General features: G+C 40.4%; 1 protein-coding gene across 1 annotated transcript; it reads left to right on the forward strand.

The window, feature by feature from the left end:
- Positions 1 to 2,301: 2,301 nt before the first annotated feature.
- On the forward strand, positions 2,302 to 20,187 carry clic3 (chloride intracellular channel 3). Its single transcript, XM_034191888.1, has 6 exons — positions 2,302 to 2,533; positions 4,179 to 4,288; positions 7,985 to 8,110; positions 9,967 to 10,073; positions 12,047 to 12,222; positions 18,557 to 20,187. The coding sequence occupies exons 1-6, from the start codon at positions 2,483 to 2,485 to the stop codon at positions 18,713 to 18,715; spliced, it is 729 nt and encodes a 242-aa protein (XP_034047779.1). The 5' UTR covers positions 2,302 to 2,482; the 3' UTR covers positions 18,716 to 20,187.
- Positions 20,188 to 20,223: the final 36 nt, after the last annotated feature.

Genomic DNA, 20,223 nt, shown 5'->3' on the forward strand with positions numbered 1-20,223 from the left:
ATAACATTCAAAGATAGTCCAAACTATACCTTTTTGAAATCTTTATGGTTGGATGAATAATGTGGTATAGTTTTCAATATGATTGGAGCATTTGTAAATCTTGACCCCTGTGTAATTCTTCATTGACCCCTACTTGGCCGCCTATTGAACAATCAAGTGGATAGTCTGCTTTCTCAAAAGAGTAATGTTTAAAGAATATCTGTGCCAAATTTGGTGTTTGTATCACCATTTGAAATATTGTTTCAGTTATCTGCTGCACTATTTTGCTTTCAGCATCTTGCCACCTGTCAGCTCATCCGCGGCCGTCTTGTTCCTGTTCTGAACCTTAACACGCCGCCCTTCACCATCCAGCTCTGGAACTCAATCCATCTCCTGTTTGGGTCAAGTTGGTGACTCCCTGCTCCGGTGTCTTCCTCTCCTGCTCGCACTATTCCAAATTTAACTGCATTTTCAATAAATTATTTCTTTGGTTACCTGTGGCTCCAAGCATTTTGAGTCCTTACCCCTTTCTCTGGTTGATTCATAACAGTTCCCACATGAAGTAATTTAATCAGGTTGGTCTAACCATTGTCTTTTTACAATTTAACTAATAAAATCCAAGGGCCCTATCTTGAGCATAGCACACAATCTAATTAACACATATAGTGAAAATCCATTTGGGTTGTGTTTAATTCATTTGTACAATTTGGAGGGCGCATAATCTAAATGCAAAGTTGGACGGGGTGATAGAGGGGTTGCACCTAATTAGTCATGGGCATGTTGTGTGCATAACACAAAATCAAGCAATCAAACTGTTATATTTTATTCCTTTTATGACATGAGAGCACCAAGCGTTGGTGCACTGATTTTGAGAATGGCAACTAAAAAATGAGAGGTTTTGTAGCGTCTCATTTTCAGACCAACACAGCAGCACAAATTAGTGTAATTATACTCGTTACACAGATGACGTTGGTGCTGGGTGTGAAAACCTCAGCTGTAATGGGTGGAAACTATAAATGACACTTATGTGTTACACTGTGCACTCCTTTATGCGGAGTAGAAACTAAGGCCCCAAATGTCTTTACAGCTAGTTACCTTGGGCTTGTCATCTCTGCCTGATATTGCCAACCTGTTACCGTGTTGTAAATAAGGCTATAAAGGAATACTAGCGTGTTGCCTGTGGGGATCCATGGGTTCTAGATTTGGTAGTGTTTATAAAATAGGTAGCTGACATAAATATGCATAATTATGCAAAGTTTCTATAATGATTTCAACTTTAAGTGCACTCTAAAAAAAAAAATGAACCGCTGTCTCAACAAGAAAAGTGATGTAACAATTTGCATAGATTGTACAAAGTTATTTCAACTTAACTACAGAAGTCTGGTGGTATTAACTCAGTTGACAGTTGAAATAACTTTTAAAAATCTATGCAAATTGTTATATACTTTTCTCGTTGAGACAGCAGTGTGCAAGAAATTAAAATGAGAAAGTTTTATGAATAATTGTATTTATTATTGGTACATTTAGTTGGTGTCATGTTTTACAACTGGCAAGGTTGACATATTTCCTTTGTTCAGAGCTTTCCTGGTTACGGGGGACTGTTTAATATCCATTCATGTCAATGTCCATTGTTCACGGTTGTTACATAATATCCCTAATTTCTCCAAAAATATCAACTTACCGTTTTCGTGGCATTCATTCTTGACCCAAAATGCATCAACATACCAAATGGCAAATATCAGCTCTCCCCAGTTTGTCCGTCAATGAAGTTTTACACACACACACACACACACACACACAGAGAGAGAGAAGCCACTCAGCTTTTAATATACAGATGACGATTTACCACCCCCTGCTGGAATGGAGTGTGAGTGCAGAATTTAATTATGAACATCCATTGTTTATTGTTGTTACCGATTATCCCTAATTTCTCCAAAAATATTAGTTCTATCAACTTTCTGTTTTTGCAGCATTTATCCTTTACCCAAAATACATAAGCATACCAAACAGCAAATGTCAGCTCTCCCCAGTTTCTCTGTCATCAAAGTTACACAAACACACAACAGAGGCCACTTCTCTACTAATATATAGATAATGCATCAAATTTAGTGTTTTCTTTTAGAATTTGACATCGAGTGTTAAAAATCAGAGTAGCTTTTGAAATGTCACATGCTAACCAAGTGGTTGTAGAGTTTCAGAGCGACAGAAGAGTTTTGTAAAGATTGTGCTGGAACGCAGAGAGGAGGAGAGATCCAGATTTGCTGGTTGGACTGGAAAAGTTAGTGAGAGAGTGAGATGACTCTGACAGATTGGCAGGTGTGGCAAGAGAAGGACAAAAAATAGAAACAAAGTGGGAGGAGATGGAGCCATGCTACAGTGGGATAAAGAAATGCAGGTGGAGTGAAGACAAAGAGTCCAGAGTTTTGACCACCAAAGTGAGCAACCATCAGTCGTACAAACTGTAAAAAGTCTCCTGGAGAAAGGCAGGAATAAAGAACAAGAAATGGCGCAACAAAAGGCGCCGCAGAAGCCAAAGATTGAACTCTTCATTAAGGTGAGCTTTCAAAATGTCCCGTTATGCTGTTAGCGAATAAAATAGATATGTCAAATTAAAGAAACTCTTTTATAATCATTGAAGTTTTCAGCCTCTGTTGTGTTGTTTCTGTTTTCATACATTCATAGTTTTAGGAGAATGAATCGTCATGGGCAAACACAAGGCAGAGGAATTGAACTAGGGGGCGCTGTTTTGCACTTTTATAAAAGTGTGTCTCTTTAGCAGGTGGATTTATACCTACAGACTTGTGACCCTTAATCCAACAAATGCTATTAAAAAAGAAGAACTTTCCATTGTGTTTTACACTGAAAATAAATTGTACCATCTGAGGCGAGGCTACGTTCACATTACCATTAGAAATGACTCAAATCAGATTTTGCTCATAACTCAGATTTGATCATTTGTGTAGCATGAACATGGTGGGTTGTATTTTCATATCAGATATGTGGTGCCAGATAAGATTTAAATTTCATCTTTGTGACTGCTGTGAACAGTCAGATATGACCTTTAATGAGTGCAATTTAATTCAGTTCAAACATATCAAATCTGACTTTTTAAATTCATTTTAATTCCTGTTCATATTAGGCTTGTATGTGTGGCCTGAGATCTGCTTTGAGAACCATCAGATAAGATACATGTCACTTACAATCATGAATAAAAACGTCCTGATGAAAAGACTTTATAGAACACACTCTTTTTGTTGTATAACCTTCATATCTCTTTAAATCTTGTGGAATTCTGTGGTGAACGGTCAGCGCTACAACATGCTTGGAAATCTGTTTTGAAAAGCTTTCCACCCACAACATTTTACCTTATTTCCACATGAGAAAACATTCCATTTCCACTATTAAGTGTTTAAAACACATATTTGGAACTCATATTATCAGCATAAAACAGATTTTAAAGCATAAAACAGCATTTAACGACTGGTTTCTCCCATCAAGTTAAAATGAGTATCAACCTTGCTTTTTAAATTCCAGTGTAATTAGTTTAGAGTGTCAGAGCAGAGCAGGCTAGACAAGAATTTCTACATAAGTATGTTTTCTCAATTTGTCCAGACATATAACTATGGTGTGCTGCTTAGAAAATCAGAGGTATATATTTTTTAAATTGGCAGTTATAGTATTTTGCACAATTTTGTTAGAGTTTTAAAATTTAGCACAATTTTCTCAAATTATTTATGCATTTATCACAATTTTCTTAAACTTATGTCTGTATATTAAAGGCAGTTGTACGTTGCAAATGTGGATGTAAAATTGTTCAAACAAAATATACATTTTAAGTGTAAATGTTAAAAGCAATATATAAATCTTACAAATACGAATCTAAAATGACTTTCTGTGACATATCTATGGCTCTGTGGGGTGGTGTATGTGGCTACGTGTGGCACAGGCGCATGCTCTTACATCTGAACTGATATACTTGCAGCGTAACTATTTACAAAGTAAAAAATTAAATGTTGTCTTTAAAAATGTTTCAGTTTATGCAGACACATTACAGCAGTGATGACAGAACTGAACCAGCACTGCAATGTTACATCAGTCATTTTTTTAATGCATTTTCACCTTGATATTTGAATTCACTGCCGAGCTGATGCATAAAAAAAACATTCTGTAATGTCCTTATTTTTCTCGATGTCTGACAGGCCAGTACTGACTGTGAAGGTGTGGGCAGCTGTCCCTTTTGTCAGAGACTCTTCATGATTCTTTGGCTAAAAGAGGCCAACTTTACCATCAACACTGTGAACATGAACAGGTGAGAGCGCTTTTCTTACACGCGGTCAGTCTACGAGTAATCTTTGACTCTTACGTGGTCTGACATTTACACGTACCTTGTATATAAAAACAGCTTTAAAAAGAACACAATTAAATCAACTCAAACCAAACAATTAGAGGACAAGTTCCCTTTTTTTTAAAAGAATCTCTGACGCATTTAATCCTCTGTGTGCCCTTCTCACTGCTGACATTTGTGGTCATATGACAGAATTTCCTGCTCAACAGGAAATGCATGGGTCTCAGTTTGCCACTGGCTGTAAATTAAAACTTTTTTTTTTGGAACCTGAAAGTTGCATACTGTAATTTTTAACATGTTGCATTTTATGATTATATGTAGCATGTATTTCCGGTGCATGTATTAGATTAATACAATATTCACGCTAAACAAACTGAATGGAACTCTCCTTTAAGACTGGCTCAGGGTTGATATAAACTGGTATAGTATCGTCTACAAAATGACATACTGTAATATCTCTAGGATGTTATGATTTGACATCAGTATTCAGAAGCTTGATTGCTAACAATGTTTTAATATGACAAGGGTAGTAAAACAGTGAACCTATATGTTAAGTAATTAATATATACATATACACACACACTGAACAAAAATATAAATGCAACACTTTTGTTTTTGGTCTCATTTTCCATGAGCTGAACTCAAAGATCTAAAACATTTTCTATATTGTGGCAGACATTCACCACGTAATAGACATAATTCACCATACCGAGTGTGTTTTCTGTTAGATATGTGGTAACATGCCCCAATGTGTGAAGCACATACCAAAGTGTTGCTGCTGGTGGTTAGAGTGTGTCCTCTGCTCTGCAGGTGTTAACACGCCAAGGTGTGCATATTGATGTTTCCATCTCAGCCCCTGCATGGGTAATTGCCAATGTGTATTCCCGCTATGCATATAACAAGCTGTCTCGGATATTGATGTTTCCTGTTTTGACTCTTCCATGGGTGATTGGCAATGTGTATTCGGGTGATTCTTAGACTACGGGCACTTATTATGTCCTTTGATCATATTGTATGAAAAACAGAAAAAAGTGGAAATTTCACACTTTTATAGTTATCTTTACAATGAAAGTGTGTTAAGAAATTTGTTCTAGTAGTCTATGATGATTTTTTCACCTTTTTTCAGCATCATTATATGCAAATATTGCCGTTTTGTGCTTGTCCCACACCCAGACTTTTGATCTTCAATGATAAAAATGAATGGTAAAGAAACGTTTTTTCTAATATTTTAAAATATCTCTGAATAAAATATCAGTAAAATAATCAAAACATAATTGGGGTATTCAATGTCATACAACTGTTGTGATTTTTTAAACAAAATGTAGTTGTCCCACACTATTGCCGTAATTTCCACCACAACACTGTAATGTCTGTTTAAACAGTTTGTATGAAAGATTGTTGGGTAGTTTCTATGGAGATAAACAGTGACATCAGAGCACATGTATATAGCACCAAATCACAACAAACAGTTGCCCCAAGGCGCTTTAAATTAGTAAGGCAATGGTGTGGTGGAAATTACATTTACAAGGCCAATAGTGCCCGTAGTTAAAGAATCACCCATTCCTGCTGTGCATATGATAAGCTGTCTCGGTCCCCTGTGGTGCTTTTCCTGTCATGTGCCTATTTGGTGTGACCACCATTTGCCTCATGCAGTTCAACACCTCTCTTTCGTATAGAGTAGATCAGCAGCCAGACACCATCGAATGTGAGCATTTGCCCACTCAAGTCGGTTACAATGATGAACTGCAGTCAGATCGAGACCCCAATGAGGATGACGAGGATGCAGATGAGCTTCCCTGAGATGGTTTCTGACAGTTTGTGCAGAAACTCGTTGGTTCTTCAAACCAATTGTTGCAGCAGCTGTCCAGGTGGCTGGTCTCAGACGATCTTGGAAGTGAACATGCTGGATGAGGAGGTCCTGGGCTGGTGTGGTTACACATAGTCTGCAGTTGTAGGCCAGCTGGATGTACTGCCTTCATGACTGTATGTTTGTGACCATGAGTCATGTACAGAGGAACAGATGGATCATATTTGTGTTGCCCGCTTGATGAATGCGGTGTTTTTATAGGGTGTGTGGGTTTCTTTCATTTTAAATACGTCCATCTCCTTCGTCATATCAGGTAGGTTCCCACAACTTTCATAGGACTGTGACTGTAGCTCAGTGGTAAAGTTTCTGACTGGCAGTCAGAGCTTTTGGAAGGCGGGGGTTTGAGTCCAGTGGGTGGCATGTAATTTTTATTTTTTTTATTTTCAGCAGCTGCGCGATGTGTACATCGCGCAGCTGCTGTGAAGCACAGATGCTGCTGGCAGTGTGTTCCCGTGTCCACAAACCATCGCACCGTACATGCCTGCCCATCGGCACAATGTTTTGTGGTTCAATCATACGAGCTGTTTCGCCGTGAGTCGCCCTGGAGTTGTACGTATTCGCACTATGTGTGAAGGGACTCTGAGGAAAATAACCAAGACCCTGAAGGTCAACACTACCAGCAGTGATCAGATTTAGCTGGAAGGTGGGTTACTGGAAGCAGTGGAACCCCTTACGTGGGCAGTGTCATCTATAAGCTGGGCGGAGCCGACGTTGACGTGAAGGCACAAATAGGCAAAGCAGGAGCAACTTTGCAACAGTTGAAGAATATTTGAAATTCAAAGGAGCTAACTGTACAAACGAAGATCATGCTGTTCTTTTATATGGAGCAGAAACCTTAAGCACAGCGGTGGCAACAATGATGAAAGTGTAGAACTTCACCAACACCAGTCTGTGAAGGAGCCTCCAGATCCCCTGGCCGAACACCATAAGAAACCCCAACCTTCGGCAGACAACCAACCAGCTTCCTGCAGAAGATGAGATCCTGAGACAGTGCCTGAGATGGATTGGCTACACACTCCACAAGTCAGCCTCCGACATTATAAAACAAGTGCTCCCCTGGAATCCTCAAGGCAAGATGAACAGAGGACAGGCCATTAACATGTGGCACTGAGACCTTCAAATTGCAATGGGGTACACCTGGGGCCAGCTACAGCAGAAAGTGCAGGACAGAGATGCCTTCATCAAATGCGTATGCCCCAGGAGGCAGGCAATGATGATGACGATTGATTGTTGTAAAAGAATAGTGAAAAGTGCAATGTGGCCTGGGGGTCACTAGACCTACGCTTTGAAAATGAATTAAACTGACAAGCTCATTTTGACCTACATGTAACTAATCACACCTGATCCTAATTGCCATCATGCATGTGATAAGGTTGTTCCCTCCAACAAGCCTAGACATTTCCAAAAGCTGGCAGACAGGGATATGGCATATTATATAACCAAAATAAAGTTGCTTTTTGTGTTAATTAAAGCTGAACTACATTTAATCAGTTTTTCCTTATTATATGTTGTTTTAATTTCAAACTTTAAAATGGTAATTGCATTTATTGTTTTTGAATTATTGTGTTCACAAATGGGAGGGGATGCCCTATCTATCTATCTATCTATCTATCTATCTATCTATCTATCTATCTATCTATCTATCTATCTATCTATCTATCTATCTATCTATCTATCTATCTATCTATCTATCTATCTATCTATCTGTCTGTCTGTCTGTCTGTCTGTCTGTCTGTCTGTCTGTCTGTCTGTATGTATGTATATGTTTATTGTGGTCTGATGTTTTATTGCAGGGCACCTGAAGTACTCAGAACTTTGGCGCCAGGTGCTCAACTTCCCCTTCTCGTGTACAACAGTGAGGTCAAAACAGACACCAATAAGATTGAAGAGTTCCTGGAGGCGACTCTATCCCCGCCTCAGTGAGTAGAGTACACCCTGCCTTTATTTAGACACATATCGTATAGAGTGTGTAGCATATTTTACTATTTAATAATTTGGCCTCACACGGCCGACCAGAAAATGTAAAACTTTGACTATTTAGATTTATTAATCATTGATATTGAAATGTGACTCCTTATGGGGGCCCAGAATAATTATTATTGTTATTATTCTTTATTTTGGGAAGCACCTATGTGTTCACAAAAAAATTTATGTAATAGAATATAAGTTAAGACAATATTTAATGAAATATGAAAATTAATTAACCCTCGAACAGGGCACCACCTGCTTAATTTTCAGACAAGCAGTACATCAGGTTACAGAATATTAATATTAATGAGTCTCTGATCTGAAAGTCATAAGTTTCCGATACGACTGATTGAAACTCTGTTTCAACTAAACACAATAAAACCACTGGTGTGATATTTACATATTTATTTACATATATACAGGGATGAACAGGTGACTGACATTTTGAGGATATGAGATTCACAGTTTTATTACAGAGCAACATTTAACAACAAAGCTCTTCCAAAACCTCGGAGGGGTCATTGAGCTGGGCAATGCTCTGGTCTGGTCCGATTTCTTGATGGGCCTGTGCGGCCTTCATTGTCTGTGTCAGGGTTGAGCCCAAGCGGGCCTCCCAGGTGACTGCAGACTGCAGGTACAGCTTTGCCGGCATGACTGAACTTAATAGTTCGACGGTTCCCTTGAAGAGGGTGGTCGACCCACAAATGAAGGTTTTAGGGGTGTGCGCTCAAATTGCTCTGGCGGCTTAAAAGAAACTTGTGGAAAACCAAATTAAAGTCTTTGTATAAATTTAGAAAAAGTTCAAGGCTTGATAACGAGAGTTGTAAAGTTAAAGAAAAAGAACTCTTTTGGCAAGTTTGCTCTTAATCTGAAGAGCTCAGCTAGGAAGTTGTCTATCAAAGGCCAAAAATTTGACTCAAGCCTTAAAAGTTACTACCCTGGCGCGTCAGACAAAAAAGTTATGAAGCAATGAACAAAAGCAAACTGGAGCAAAAAGAACAAAGAAGCCCTGTGGCTGAACAAGCAACCAGCAAAAGTCATAAACAAAGGCAAAAATAAAAATGGAAGAGAGAGAGAGGTTCCTTTGTTTGAGGCATTTTAAAGGAAGCCTCGCTGAGTCATAAGCTCTGCCCAGCAGGTTTCTGCCTACAGTTAACACAAGGGCTTTAGCTGAAAGAAACATGTGAACAGGAAAGACATTACAACTTTTCTACTTGGGGTAAAAGATTATTTGTATACGAAAGTGTGTTTGTGTTCTTCCCAGTTGGGCCTCCAGGGGGAGCTCTGGTCCTGCCCCAATGTTGGTCATTTTTATGACAATCCGTGGCACCTGGAGGAGGACAATTCTGGGTTTATTGATCTGTTATTTTAGAGGAAGAGATCTCCACTAACCTGGAATGTCTCTGGCTTGGACAGGTTTATATGAACTGTCCCATCACTCACTCTGAACTGAGTTCAACTCAACCATGTTCTTGACAAGTGATCACTCTAGTGAGAGGTGGGGGCTCGAAAAAGAACCTTACCACAGGAATTTCTCTGTGAAGTTGTAACCTGAGGTCAAGTGATAACACAGTCTTTTCAGCTCAAGACATTGGCCTTTGGAAGGTTTGGAAAGACAGTTCTTTGTAAAAGGGGAACATTAATGTATTTGGATTTTGTAAAGATTAGCTTGAAGTCAGATTTGTGATGAATGAAAATAGGTTTTAGGAAAACGTATTCTGATGTACATGTTAATTGTTTTCTGTTATTACTGCATGTACTGGACAGTACACAAATATAAAATCAGAATTTATTTCACCTATGTCAGGTATCCAAAACTGGCTTGTAAAAACAGAGAGTCTAACACTGCTGGTGATGATATCTTCAGAAAATTCTCAGCCTACATAAAAAATCCTGACCCTGGATCAAATGAAGGTAAGGTCATGCTTTGAAAATGACATCAGTAGTCAGTTTGTATGTAAAATTGCAAAAATAAATAATTAAATGAATAAACAAAACAGCTTTGGTCTTGGTGGCCACCAGATCTAGGTTTTGGAAATGAAAGAAACTGACAAACCTCATTTCAAACTACCTGTAACTTCAAAACTGTACATACTATGTCGAGAGCAAAGGGACCAAATCTTTTCCTTTGAAGGGCCATCAATTAATCTGCATAGAGAGCCACTGGATCTGAGGTATTTGAGCTGAGTTTCTCCATGTGGGTGGAGATGGTATTGCAAACATTTTGCAGTAACATATTGCAAATTTTTTTTTTCAGTTTAGCAGAGCTCACCTCTCTGGACTGGAAGAAATGCCTTCTCATTCCACTCTGGAAAGCAATTGCAACAACTATAAGGGCATTAGCCTGCTTTCTGTACCTGCCTGCTTGGAACAGTACTTGCAAAAATTATTCTCCACAAAATTCAGTCCTAGTTACTTGCCAGAGCAGTCTTGCATTACTGCCATAAAATGACCATTGACAGCATCCTAGAAATTCTATGAGGCATACGGAAAATTAGTGGGATCTCAAAAAAGTTTGTAGACATCATCGCGAGCCTATCTGCAGGTACTGTGTGTCCTGTGCAGAGTGGAGTAAGAGCCTCTGGAAAATGTGTTCTGTCTGGCCTTTACACTGTTTACTGCTTGCATGGACTGGATGTTGCATAGAGGTACTGACATTGGTGGTTTGGGTGCTTTCTTCAGTGAGGAAAGGTTTACTGACCTTGTCTTCATGGAAAATGCCGAATTAAGGGATATCCTGATTGTAGAACTTTAGAAGCTGAGTTAGGAATCAGAGCGCCTGGGTTTGTGATAATACTGATCAAGACGAAGATTGACTGTCAGTGGCTTCCTGGACTCAACCATCAAAAGTGTGTCTGCATGTACTGAAAGTGTTGACCTTGCAGAGACATTCACTTGTCTCAACAGTGGCATTATTGTCTCTGAGTTCTCAGCCTTTGAGAAGGAGACACGCCTGGGAAGAGCTTATGGAGTCAGGACATTACTGGGCAGAGGTGTTTGGTGATGTTAACACCATTGTAGGAGAATGAAGGTCCAATTCTTTCAATTCTTTTGAGTCTTGGTGCTTCCTGTCTTACTGTATGGTTGTGAGACTTGGACACTAACCAGTGACCTAAGGCAGTGACTGGATGACTTTTACTACCACAACTCATTAGGGGATCCTTGGGTACCTCTGGAATAATACTTCGGTACTTAGGTAGACTCAGATGAGGAGCATCATTTGCTTTATAGGCGGTGATGCGCTAAATATTAAAGCATTGGTCTTGATACCAGAGAAGCACTGGTTCAAATCTCTATCAGACTGGAAAATCACTAAGGCCATTTGTGCAAGGTTCTTAATCCCCCAATTGCTCCTGGTGTGCTGTTGAGCGTTTTGCATTGGCTGCATGCTGCATTTGTGTGTGAATGTAAGGCATCATTGTAGAGTGTTTTGAGAGTCTGCTTCAGATAGGAAATGCAGTCCATTGTGACTGAACATTAGCTACAATATTTTGGCCATGTGGCATGTTTCCTTGCGTGATACAGCACACAGGTGCCCCAGTGTTGAGGATCTAAAACTGGCCAAGGAGATGCCTATGTTTCACCAGTCTGTAGGACATACATGGTGACTTTAAACAGAGGGTCCGGTTGTCTGCCTGGGAGGTCACCATATGGGATGCAGGGCAGTGCCGTTTAGCCCACTGAAGGCACAGGGCAAATGTTGCGTGAATTACATAAATACAATTATATTATAAGTAAATGTATGAGATTTACTATCACATTCATTTATATATTCACTCAACTGCCTTTTTGAGTGTACCTGCCTAGGCTTTTGCAAAGCCTAGGGATATGTAAGAGTTTGATATGACGTAACCTATCCACACATATTTCACCGTTTTGTCCTTCAGGGCTAGAGAGGAGCTTTCTAATTAGTTTGATGAAGTTGGACAGGTTCCTATTGACCCCTCACCCTGAGGAACTCGATGAGAACCCGAATATCACTGAGTCTAAACGACTCTTCCTTGACGGCAACAAGCTCATGTTAGCAGACTGCAACTTGCTTCCAAAGCTCAACATAATCAAGGTGAGTAGAAAAGTAATAGGTGGAGCTTCAGCAAGACACTCTCTAATTACTCTGCCAGGAGGAAATTCATCTTTTGAGGAGTTTATGTTGGCTCCAATTGTTTATTTCTGCCATTTAGGAAATTAAGTCTATGTATCCCCACTGGAAAGATTACTCATATAGTGGATTGTGATTGTCCCAAAGCAATTGGTTCTAACAAAAAGTAGAAACCACTAAATTATGGATGAAAATTGGCAGTGCCTAGAAATGTAAAATAGGTTATTCTGCCCTCAGATTTTATTTTACTTTTGTTCATAGTTCTCAGTTTCCCTTACGCCCAGTTAATTATGTTCACTCCATGCCCTGCACCTGCCATTATGTTTTTTTCCCTCACATTGTTCAGTCTGTTATGTTTCCATTCACTCACGCTCTTGCACCAGCCCACATGTCTTTGTCTATTACATCACTTCACTTTGCGCACTCCCTTCCTCACTATCTTGCCCCTTCCATACTCTTTGTTCACTAGCCAAACCCCCTTTCTAGATCCTTCTCCTCATTTGCACCTTGTTAACACCTGCCTATTTAATCTCCTGCTGGTCACCACACTTATGCCAGTTTGTTGTCGCTTCGTGCACACATGCCAACCCTTTGTATTCAGTCCTGATTTCTTGCCTTGCCATGTACCGTGTTTTGCTCTGTATTCCTTGACCACACCTTCTACTTCATCTCTGACAACTGTGTTTGCTCGTCCCTCTGACCCCTGCTGTACCTTGACTGCGTTTATGCCTGATCCTGTTTGTACCTCTGCTCCGCTGCCTGATTGCCTGTTCACCGAACCTAAGCCTGGAATAAAGATGAAGATTTCTTTTACACCAAAGCCGTCTTTGGGAGTCTGCATTGCGGGTCCAGCCACTACGGTTGTCGGGCAGCCGCCCGCCCTGACAAATGGCCACATCTTGATTAAAATAAGCGTCATGCATTTCACATAAATTATTTGTAAATGAATGCATTTTGGCCTTGAATGTATCACAGGTGTAGGTCTAATGAATAAGGATAAACACAGACTTACTGATATTCAACCTCTTATTCAAGCAAATTGCTAAACATTCAGTCATGTGACTCAGTGCACATATAGTATGTAGACATGATCAAGACAGAGGATCTGATAATAGGTGTATTACGTGTCTTCAAAGAATCCTTGGGTACCACTGGAATGACTTTGTATTAAATGAGCTGTTACTAAAACAGTAGGATGAGTCTATTTACTGAATCTACAGAAAATGGTCTAAAAAAGGCAGAAAGATCCAATGAGTGGGAGCTTTCCGGGTGAGAAAATGATGTGTTGAGGTCAGGGAACAATGGCCAGACTGGTTCGAGCTGATAGGCACCAATAACTCAAATGGCCAATTGTTGCATCTGCAGTCAAGGATCTCTTAATGCACAACTCATCAGACTTTGAAGCAGATGGGCTAACCTAGCAGCAGACCAAAAGGCCCTTGAATCCTGTCAACTAACAACAAGAAACTGAGCATACAATTGTCCAGAATTTGGTGTAATCAGCATGAAAGTATGGCTGCATCCTGCTGTGTAGCAACAATTCAGGCTGCTAGTGGTGGTGTAATGGGGTGGTAACTATGCAAAGCTGTCATATCAATATAGACCAAAATCTCTGGTTAATGTTTCCAGTACCTTGGGATTTCAGTGCCAGACAGGGTCGGACTGGGAACAAATTTCGGCCCTGGCATTTTTCCTCTGGACCAGCCCACTATTGGCCCGACGAATCCACCCCCAAACACGCACACCCACCCGTCCATACCGAACCCCCAATGAACAAATACTATACAGCTAAACACCATGAACACACACCTAAACACACACTTTCACTGTCATTTCACCTTGATCATAGTACAAAACGCGGCCCCGGTGCCACGAGGGGGCGTCCTGATAACATTAAAGGCAATTACATATTTTGACGAAATTACAAGTTTAAATGACTATATATATATATATATATAAAACATCATGAGGTTTATGTCACAGAAATCCAACTTTACAATCACACTGCAGTCATTGTTAAATTATTTCCTTTTGCATTTATAATAAACACTTGTATTTATTTAGTGTTTGTTTTTCTGGTTGAAATAAGATATAAATAATCTACCACACTTCAAAAAATATACAAGTTTCCATGTTATTTTATTTGTCTAAAAATAAATGTCTGAGGTTCCTTATGTTAAACAAGAAATTATCTAATCTGAAATAACAGGTGGTTTTAATACAGATGAAAGGTTTCTAAAGAACCATTTATTGACTTATTTACCTATTTTAATTACAAGTGTTCTAAACTTTTTTTTTTAACAGTAATCAGAAATTTTGAGGTAACAATAAAAAAACATTTCCAATGATTTTTCTTCAGAAAACTGCTCTCTAAATGAGCAGTCCTGTCACACGTTAATGTTTTGTACAGATCAGTGGTTTCTGCACCAATCGGATTGGTCCAATCCATTTTGTAGAGATCAGTGGTTTCTGCACCAATCAGATTGGTCCAATCCATTTTGTAGAGATCAGTGGTTTCTGCCACGAGTCTTCCGTGTTTTGGCCCAACGCGTCGTTCCTATTGGACAATGCGAAGGTACGTCACAGCTCAGAGTATCGAAAGTTGGCGCACCTCATCTCGACAGAACACCGGCTCTGTGGTATGCAGGAGATCACTTGACCGAGCGTCTATACGTTCAAATAATAATTTAAAAGAATACTGTCATCACTCTTCACTCTTAGTCAGTCTCTTACAACGGTGCAGCGTAAATACACGAGCTTTCCAGGAGCGCACGTCTCCTCCGGTGCGCACTATTTTTTTTGGGGGGGGGGGGGGGGGAGATCCCGCACCCTGTGATAAACTCATTGCCCCCTTAATATTTAATATTTTTTTTTCTGGCGCCGGGTCTGACAAAACGGAAGCAAATGCACACAAGCAGAAAAAAGTTTTTGTCTCCAAAGTGTGTGTGAGTGTGTGTGTGTGTGTGTGTGTGTGTGTGTGTGTGTGTGTGTGTGTGTGTGAGAGAGAGAGAGAGAGAGAGAGAGAGAGAGAGAGAGAGAGGGGTAATGTGTAACCACTGCTAGGATTCACACAGCAGCAAATTAAGGAGCTGAAGTCCGTAGCTGTTGCATTTAAAGATTAACAAAAGTAAAGCACAGTTAATTAAGATAAAAGAAACCATTCCAACCTTGTATCAGTAGAAGAGCGGAGAGAAGTCCAGGCGCCGAGGACTCAATCCATTCACAGGGGCGGGAGCGGCCGCCTGCTCTTCCTGCAATCTGATTGGCCACCCTGTATGCTTCTCCATTGTCATTGGCTGTTGGTCATGTCAATCATTGTGCTCGATGTAAGTCTCCGTTGTGTGATCAAACGGAAACAAAACTGAAACCTAGAATAAGACTGCGCCGTGTATGAAACACTACAGAACTTTTATTTTGACACAAATTCAGGAAGTGGCTCTGCAGCTGCGCAGATTAAATGCTGTAGCTTCACCAATCACGGACTTTCCTCGTGTTGACAGCAGCGCGCGGTTCGACAACACTGTATATTTCCATAATCTCTATAAACACGGGCCGGCCGGCCCACGCACATCTAAACGTGCAGCGACCCACAGGGCAAATGCCCCAAATCACAGATTATCAGTCCGAGCCTGGTGCCAGATGAATCAAGATGGTTCAGGCAGTTCTGAAGGCAGTAGGTGTCACGGCCAGAGATACAAGGTGATCAAAAAAACAAAACAAAACCCAGAACCCATAAAAATTGTAATAAATCCTACAAAGGTCGAGAAAATTTCTTGAAATTTGCTTGACTTAAACTTCAGTCTGTATAAAATCATTCCCCAAAATTTCAGTTATCTTGGTTGCTTTGTATAAAAGTCATGTTCTCTCAAAATTATGCTCCAAATGGTACGATGTGTTGGCAAAATAGGCCTCCAGGCAAAATGTCTTTTCCTTGGTTGCCCTAGACATGTTGGGGAAAATGGTAACGAGTCCAACTTACTGCAGAAAACCCAGACACAGCTCTCGCTTTGTAAGTACAGAGATTGGATGGCCCTGAGAAGGGACACCCTCACTCCATACTCCTGCAGCACCTCCCACAGTATCTCCCGGGGTACCCGATCACACGTCTTCTCCAAATCCACAAAACACATGTAGACTGGATGGGCATACTCCCAGGCCCCCTCCAGGATCCTTGTGAGAGTGAAGAATTGGTCAACTGTTCCACAGCCAGGACGGAACCTGCATTGTTCCTCTTCAATCAGAGGTTCGACTATCGGCCAAACTCTCCTTTCCAGCACCCTGGAGTAGACTTTACCAGGGAGGCTGAGTAGTGTGATGTCCCTGCAGTTGGCACACACTCCCAATTCCCTTTTTTAAATTTGGGGACCATCACCCCAGTTTGCCACTCCTTAGGCACTGTCCCAGACTTCCACGAAGTGTTGAAGAGACGTCTCATCCGACAGTCCCTCCACACCCTGAGCCTTCAGCATTTCTGGATGGATCTCATCAACCCCTGGGGCTTTGACACTGCAGAGTTGTTTGACTACTTCACTGACTTCCACTAGGGAAATTGATGATGATCCTCCATCAGCTTCCAGCTCTGCCTCTACTACAGAGGCCACTCCAGTCTGATGCAGGAGTTCCTCAAAGTGCTCCTTCCAGCGCCCAATTAACTCCTCATTTGAGGTCAACAGAGTCCCATCCTTAATGTAGACAGCTTGGACGGTTCCCCGTTTTCCTCTCCTGAGGTGCCATACGGTCCGTCAGAAGCACCTTGGTGCTAACCGAAAATCCTTCTCCAAGGTTACTCCGAACTCCTCCCACACCTCCCTCACAACAAAGGCTGCCACCCTTTGAGCCTGTCGGTACCTTGCAACTGCCTCTGGAGTCCTCCGAGAAAACATATCCCAGAAGGGCTCCTTCTTCAGTTGGATGGCTTCTCTGACCACCAGTGTCCACCATGGTGTCCATGGGTTGCCGTCCCTTTAGGCACCTAAGATCTTCAGTCCACAGCTCACCGCTGCAGCTTCAGCAATGGAAGCTTTGAACATTGCCCATTCTGGTTCAATGCCCCCAACTTCAACTGTGATGCCAGAAAAACTCCACTGGAGGTGTGAGTTGATGATCTTTCGGACAGTGGGCTCCTCCAGTTGTTCCCAGTTCACCTGCACTATCCATTTGGGCTTACCAGGTCTGTCCAAAGTCCTCCCCCACCCTCTGCTCCAACTCACCAGCAGGTGGTGATGAGTTGACAGCTCTGCCCCTCTCTTCACCCAAGTGTCCAGAACATGCAGCCTCAGATCAGATGATACGATCACAAAATTGATCATCGATCTTCGGCCTAGGGTGCTCTGGTACCATGTCCACTTATGAGCATCCTTATGTCTGAATATGATGTTCACTATGGACAGTTCCCGACTAGCACAGAAGTCCAATAACAAACAACCATTCGGGTTTAGATTGGGGAGGCCGTTCCTCCCAATCAAACCTCTCCAGGTGTCTCGGTCATTGCCCACATGTTTGTTGAAGCCCCTCAGCAGAACAATGGAGCCCCCCACCACAGCTCCATGCAGGACTTCAGTCAATGACTCTGAGAAGGCTGAATACTCCGAACTGCTGTTTGGTGCACACACATAGACAACAGAGTTTTCCGCCTTGCCAACCAAAGTGACAGATGACCCTCAAAAAATAAAATATCTTTCTCATAATAACCAATTATTCATTTCTGATTTCTATTTCATAAAAATTAAGTAGTTTTTGAATAATGCCAACAACAGACAGACCTACAAACAGAGGCAACGTATAGAAGTTTTTTGGCAGGGTTAGGAAAGACAGAAGAAAAATACATCTACCATTAAACATTTGATGATCTTTTGATGATTGTTGGATAAGTAGTTGGGCTACAAGTAAGTAGACCTGGGTTTGATTCCTGGTCATGCTACGTGTCTGTTTCCTTGGAGAAGATGCTTTATCTGCATTGTTTCAGTCTGCCCAGCTGTAAATGGGTACTGGCACTGGTTGGGACCATAACCTGAGATGGACTGGGGTTCTAGTCTAGGTGGAGTCATAGACTCTCATATGCACCAGCATCAGTGAACCCAATGACCTATTTTGGACTTGCTTCTTACCTTCTATTTATTCATAAATGTGGAAGTGATTGGCCCCTGGCAGAGGCTTGTGTTCCAATGAGTACTGCTCCTGTCTTATCTGGAAACTTTGTGGCATACTGTTTCAATATTTTGTGTCAATTTTACTTTTTCTTTTGTTTCTTGTTTTTTTTTTTTTTAAAATAACAGTCTTAAATTCTCTCATCTCACAGGTGGCGTGTAAGGAGTACCGTGGCTTTGATATTCCTGAAACTCTTAAAGGCTTGACACGCTACCTGCGTAATGCCTACGAACAAGAACAGTTTCGTTTGACTTGCCCTAATGATTCTGAGATCCTCAGGGTTTACCAGTCAATGGTGAAGCACATGTAAAAATACAAAAAAGCCTAATAAAAGCAGGACAAACAGAGTGGAATGTTCAAGATGATAACATTTTTATTTGTATTAGTTTTATTTATATTAGATGTAATGGAATCTGAACAATGAAACTCTGCAGTAATATTTTACATACTCAAATTCAGTTTTTGCTAAATATACATATTCCATTTGTTAAACACTGCATACGTTAAATCAGTTATAGTATTTGCTTTATTTCCATGTAATGTTATTTAAAAATAATAGTTATTTTAGTTTTTATTGATGATGTCAGATTTATAGTGGGTCACCAGTTTGCATACATCAAGATGAATGCCTTCTTAATCAACAGGGAAAAGTCCAAAAGTTTCCAAAAATTGATGGAATTATTGTCAAAGCTTTTGAGCTGGCATGACACGATGACTCGGAGTTAACTGGGTGAACCTTGCCTGTATGCAAGAGGTGACCTATAGAAGCAGTGCCTTTTTGAGTTAAAGATCAGGAGGAAAAGAAAATCAGAAGAATTACAACAAGGCTTCCACAGCAAAATGTTGGATCTCCATAAGTACAGTTTCCAAGGCATCACATGGAAATGTGACATCATCCATCTTTAAGAGAGTGCTCAACACCATGGGCTCCTGAAAACCCATAGACCCTGGATTAATCTATGTTTTCAGCCTTTGAGGTCATGGTGATGTCTTCAAGGTGAATGATGTCACATTTCTATCTGATGCCTTCAATTCCATTGGTTCCTTTGTTCCTGCTGGTCTTTTCACACAAAAGTATATTCATTTCTTTGTATTAATTTGGGCCTCATTCCCCAATGAGGTAAATCTATAGGGTCCCAAGCTTCTTACTTTTTTTTTTGCATGCAGTAATTTCTAAAAGTAATCTATCCATTTCTGAACTCTTCTGGAGCCTTCCATGCTGTTCTCAGGAAGCACTGACAATCTAATGTAGTTAATAAAAATTTAAATAAATCTTTATTGTAATGATTATTTTAAATAACTTTATATGGAAATAAAGTCGACATGCAGTTGGGGAAATTTTAATTTGAACGTTTCTGTTTTGGGTGTATGTAAACTTATGTCTGCAGCTGTAAATAGATTTCTTGGCAATGCATTTCTGTGCTTATGAATCTTTGACACTATAAGCGGGAAGCTGCCACTTCCAAGTAATTAAAGATGTTTTCAATTGTATGTATTGCATTCTTATTCTTCCCCTGTAAGAGTGCAGTGTAAATCAAAAAAGACCATATTTACATCTGATTGTCTTGTCTGCCTGTGCATTTACTCAATGCTGTTTAGAATTAAGTCATTTTTGTAAAAGTATATAAAGGATTAATCCAAATTTGTGTTATTTTGCATGTTTAGAATGTCACTCATGCAATTATAAATATATTAATATCATAGTTTTGGCACTGTATATTTAACACTGGCCCATTTTAAATGCAAATCTGTTGATATGTTCAGGACATACACAGGGAAAAACAGAGAACAAGAATGAGGGGTTATATGTCTATGACA

The sequence above is a fragment of the Thalassophryne amazonica genome, chromosome 17 (assembly GCF_902500255.1).
Source record: "Thalassophryne amazonica chromosome 17, fThaAma1.1, whole genome shotgun sequence".
NCBI lineage: Eukaryota > Metazoa > Chordata > Actinopteri > Batrachoidiformes > Batrachoididae > Thalassophryne > Thalassophryne amazonica.

Coding starts and splice junctions, on each gene's coding strand:
- clic3 (XM_034191888.1), top strand. CDS start 2,483: ATGGCGCAACAAAAGGCGCCGCAGAAGCCAAAGATTGAACTCTTCATT. Junction 4,289..7,984: donor AACACTGTGAACATGAACAG/GTGAGAGCGCTT, acceptor GTTTTATTGCAG/GGCACCTGAAGTACTCAGAA. Junction 8,111..9,966: donor GCGACTCTATCCCCGCCTCA/GTGAGTAGAGTA, acceptor CACCTATGTCAG/GTATCCAAAACTGGCTTGTA.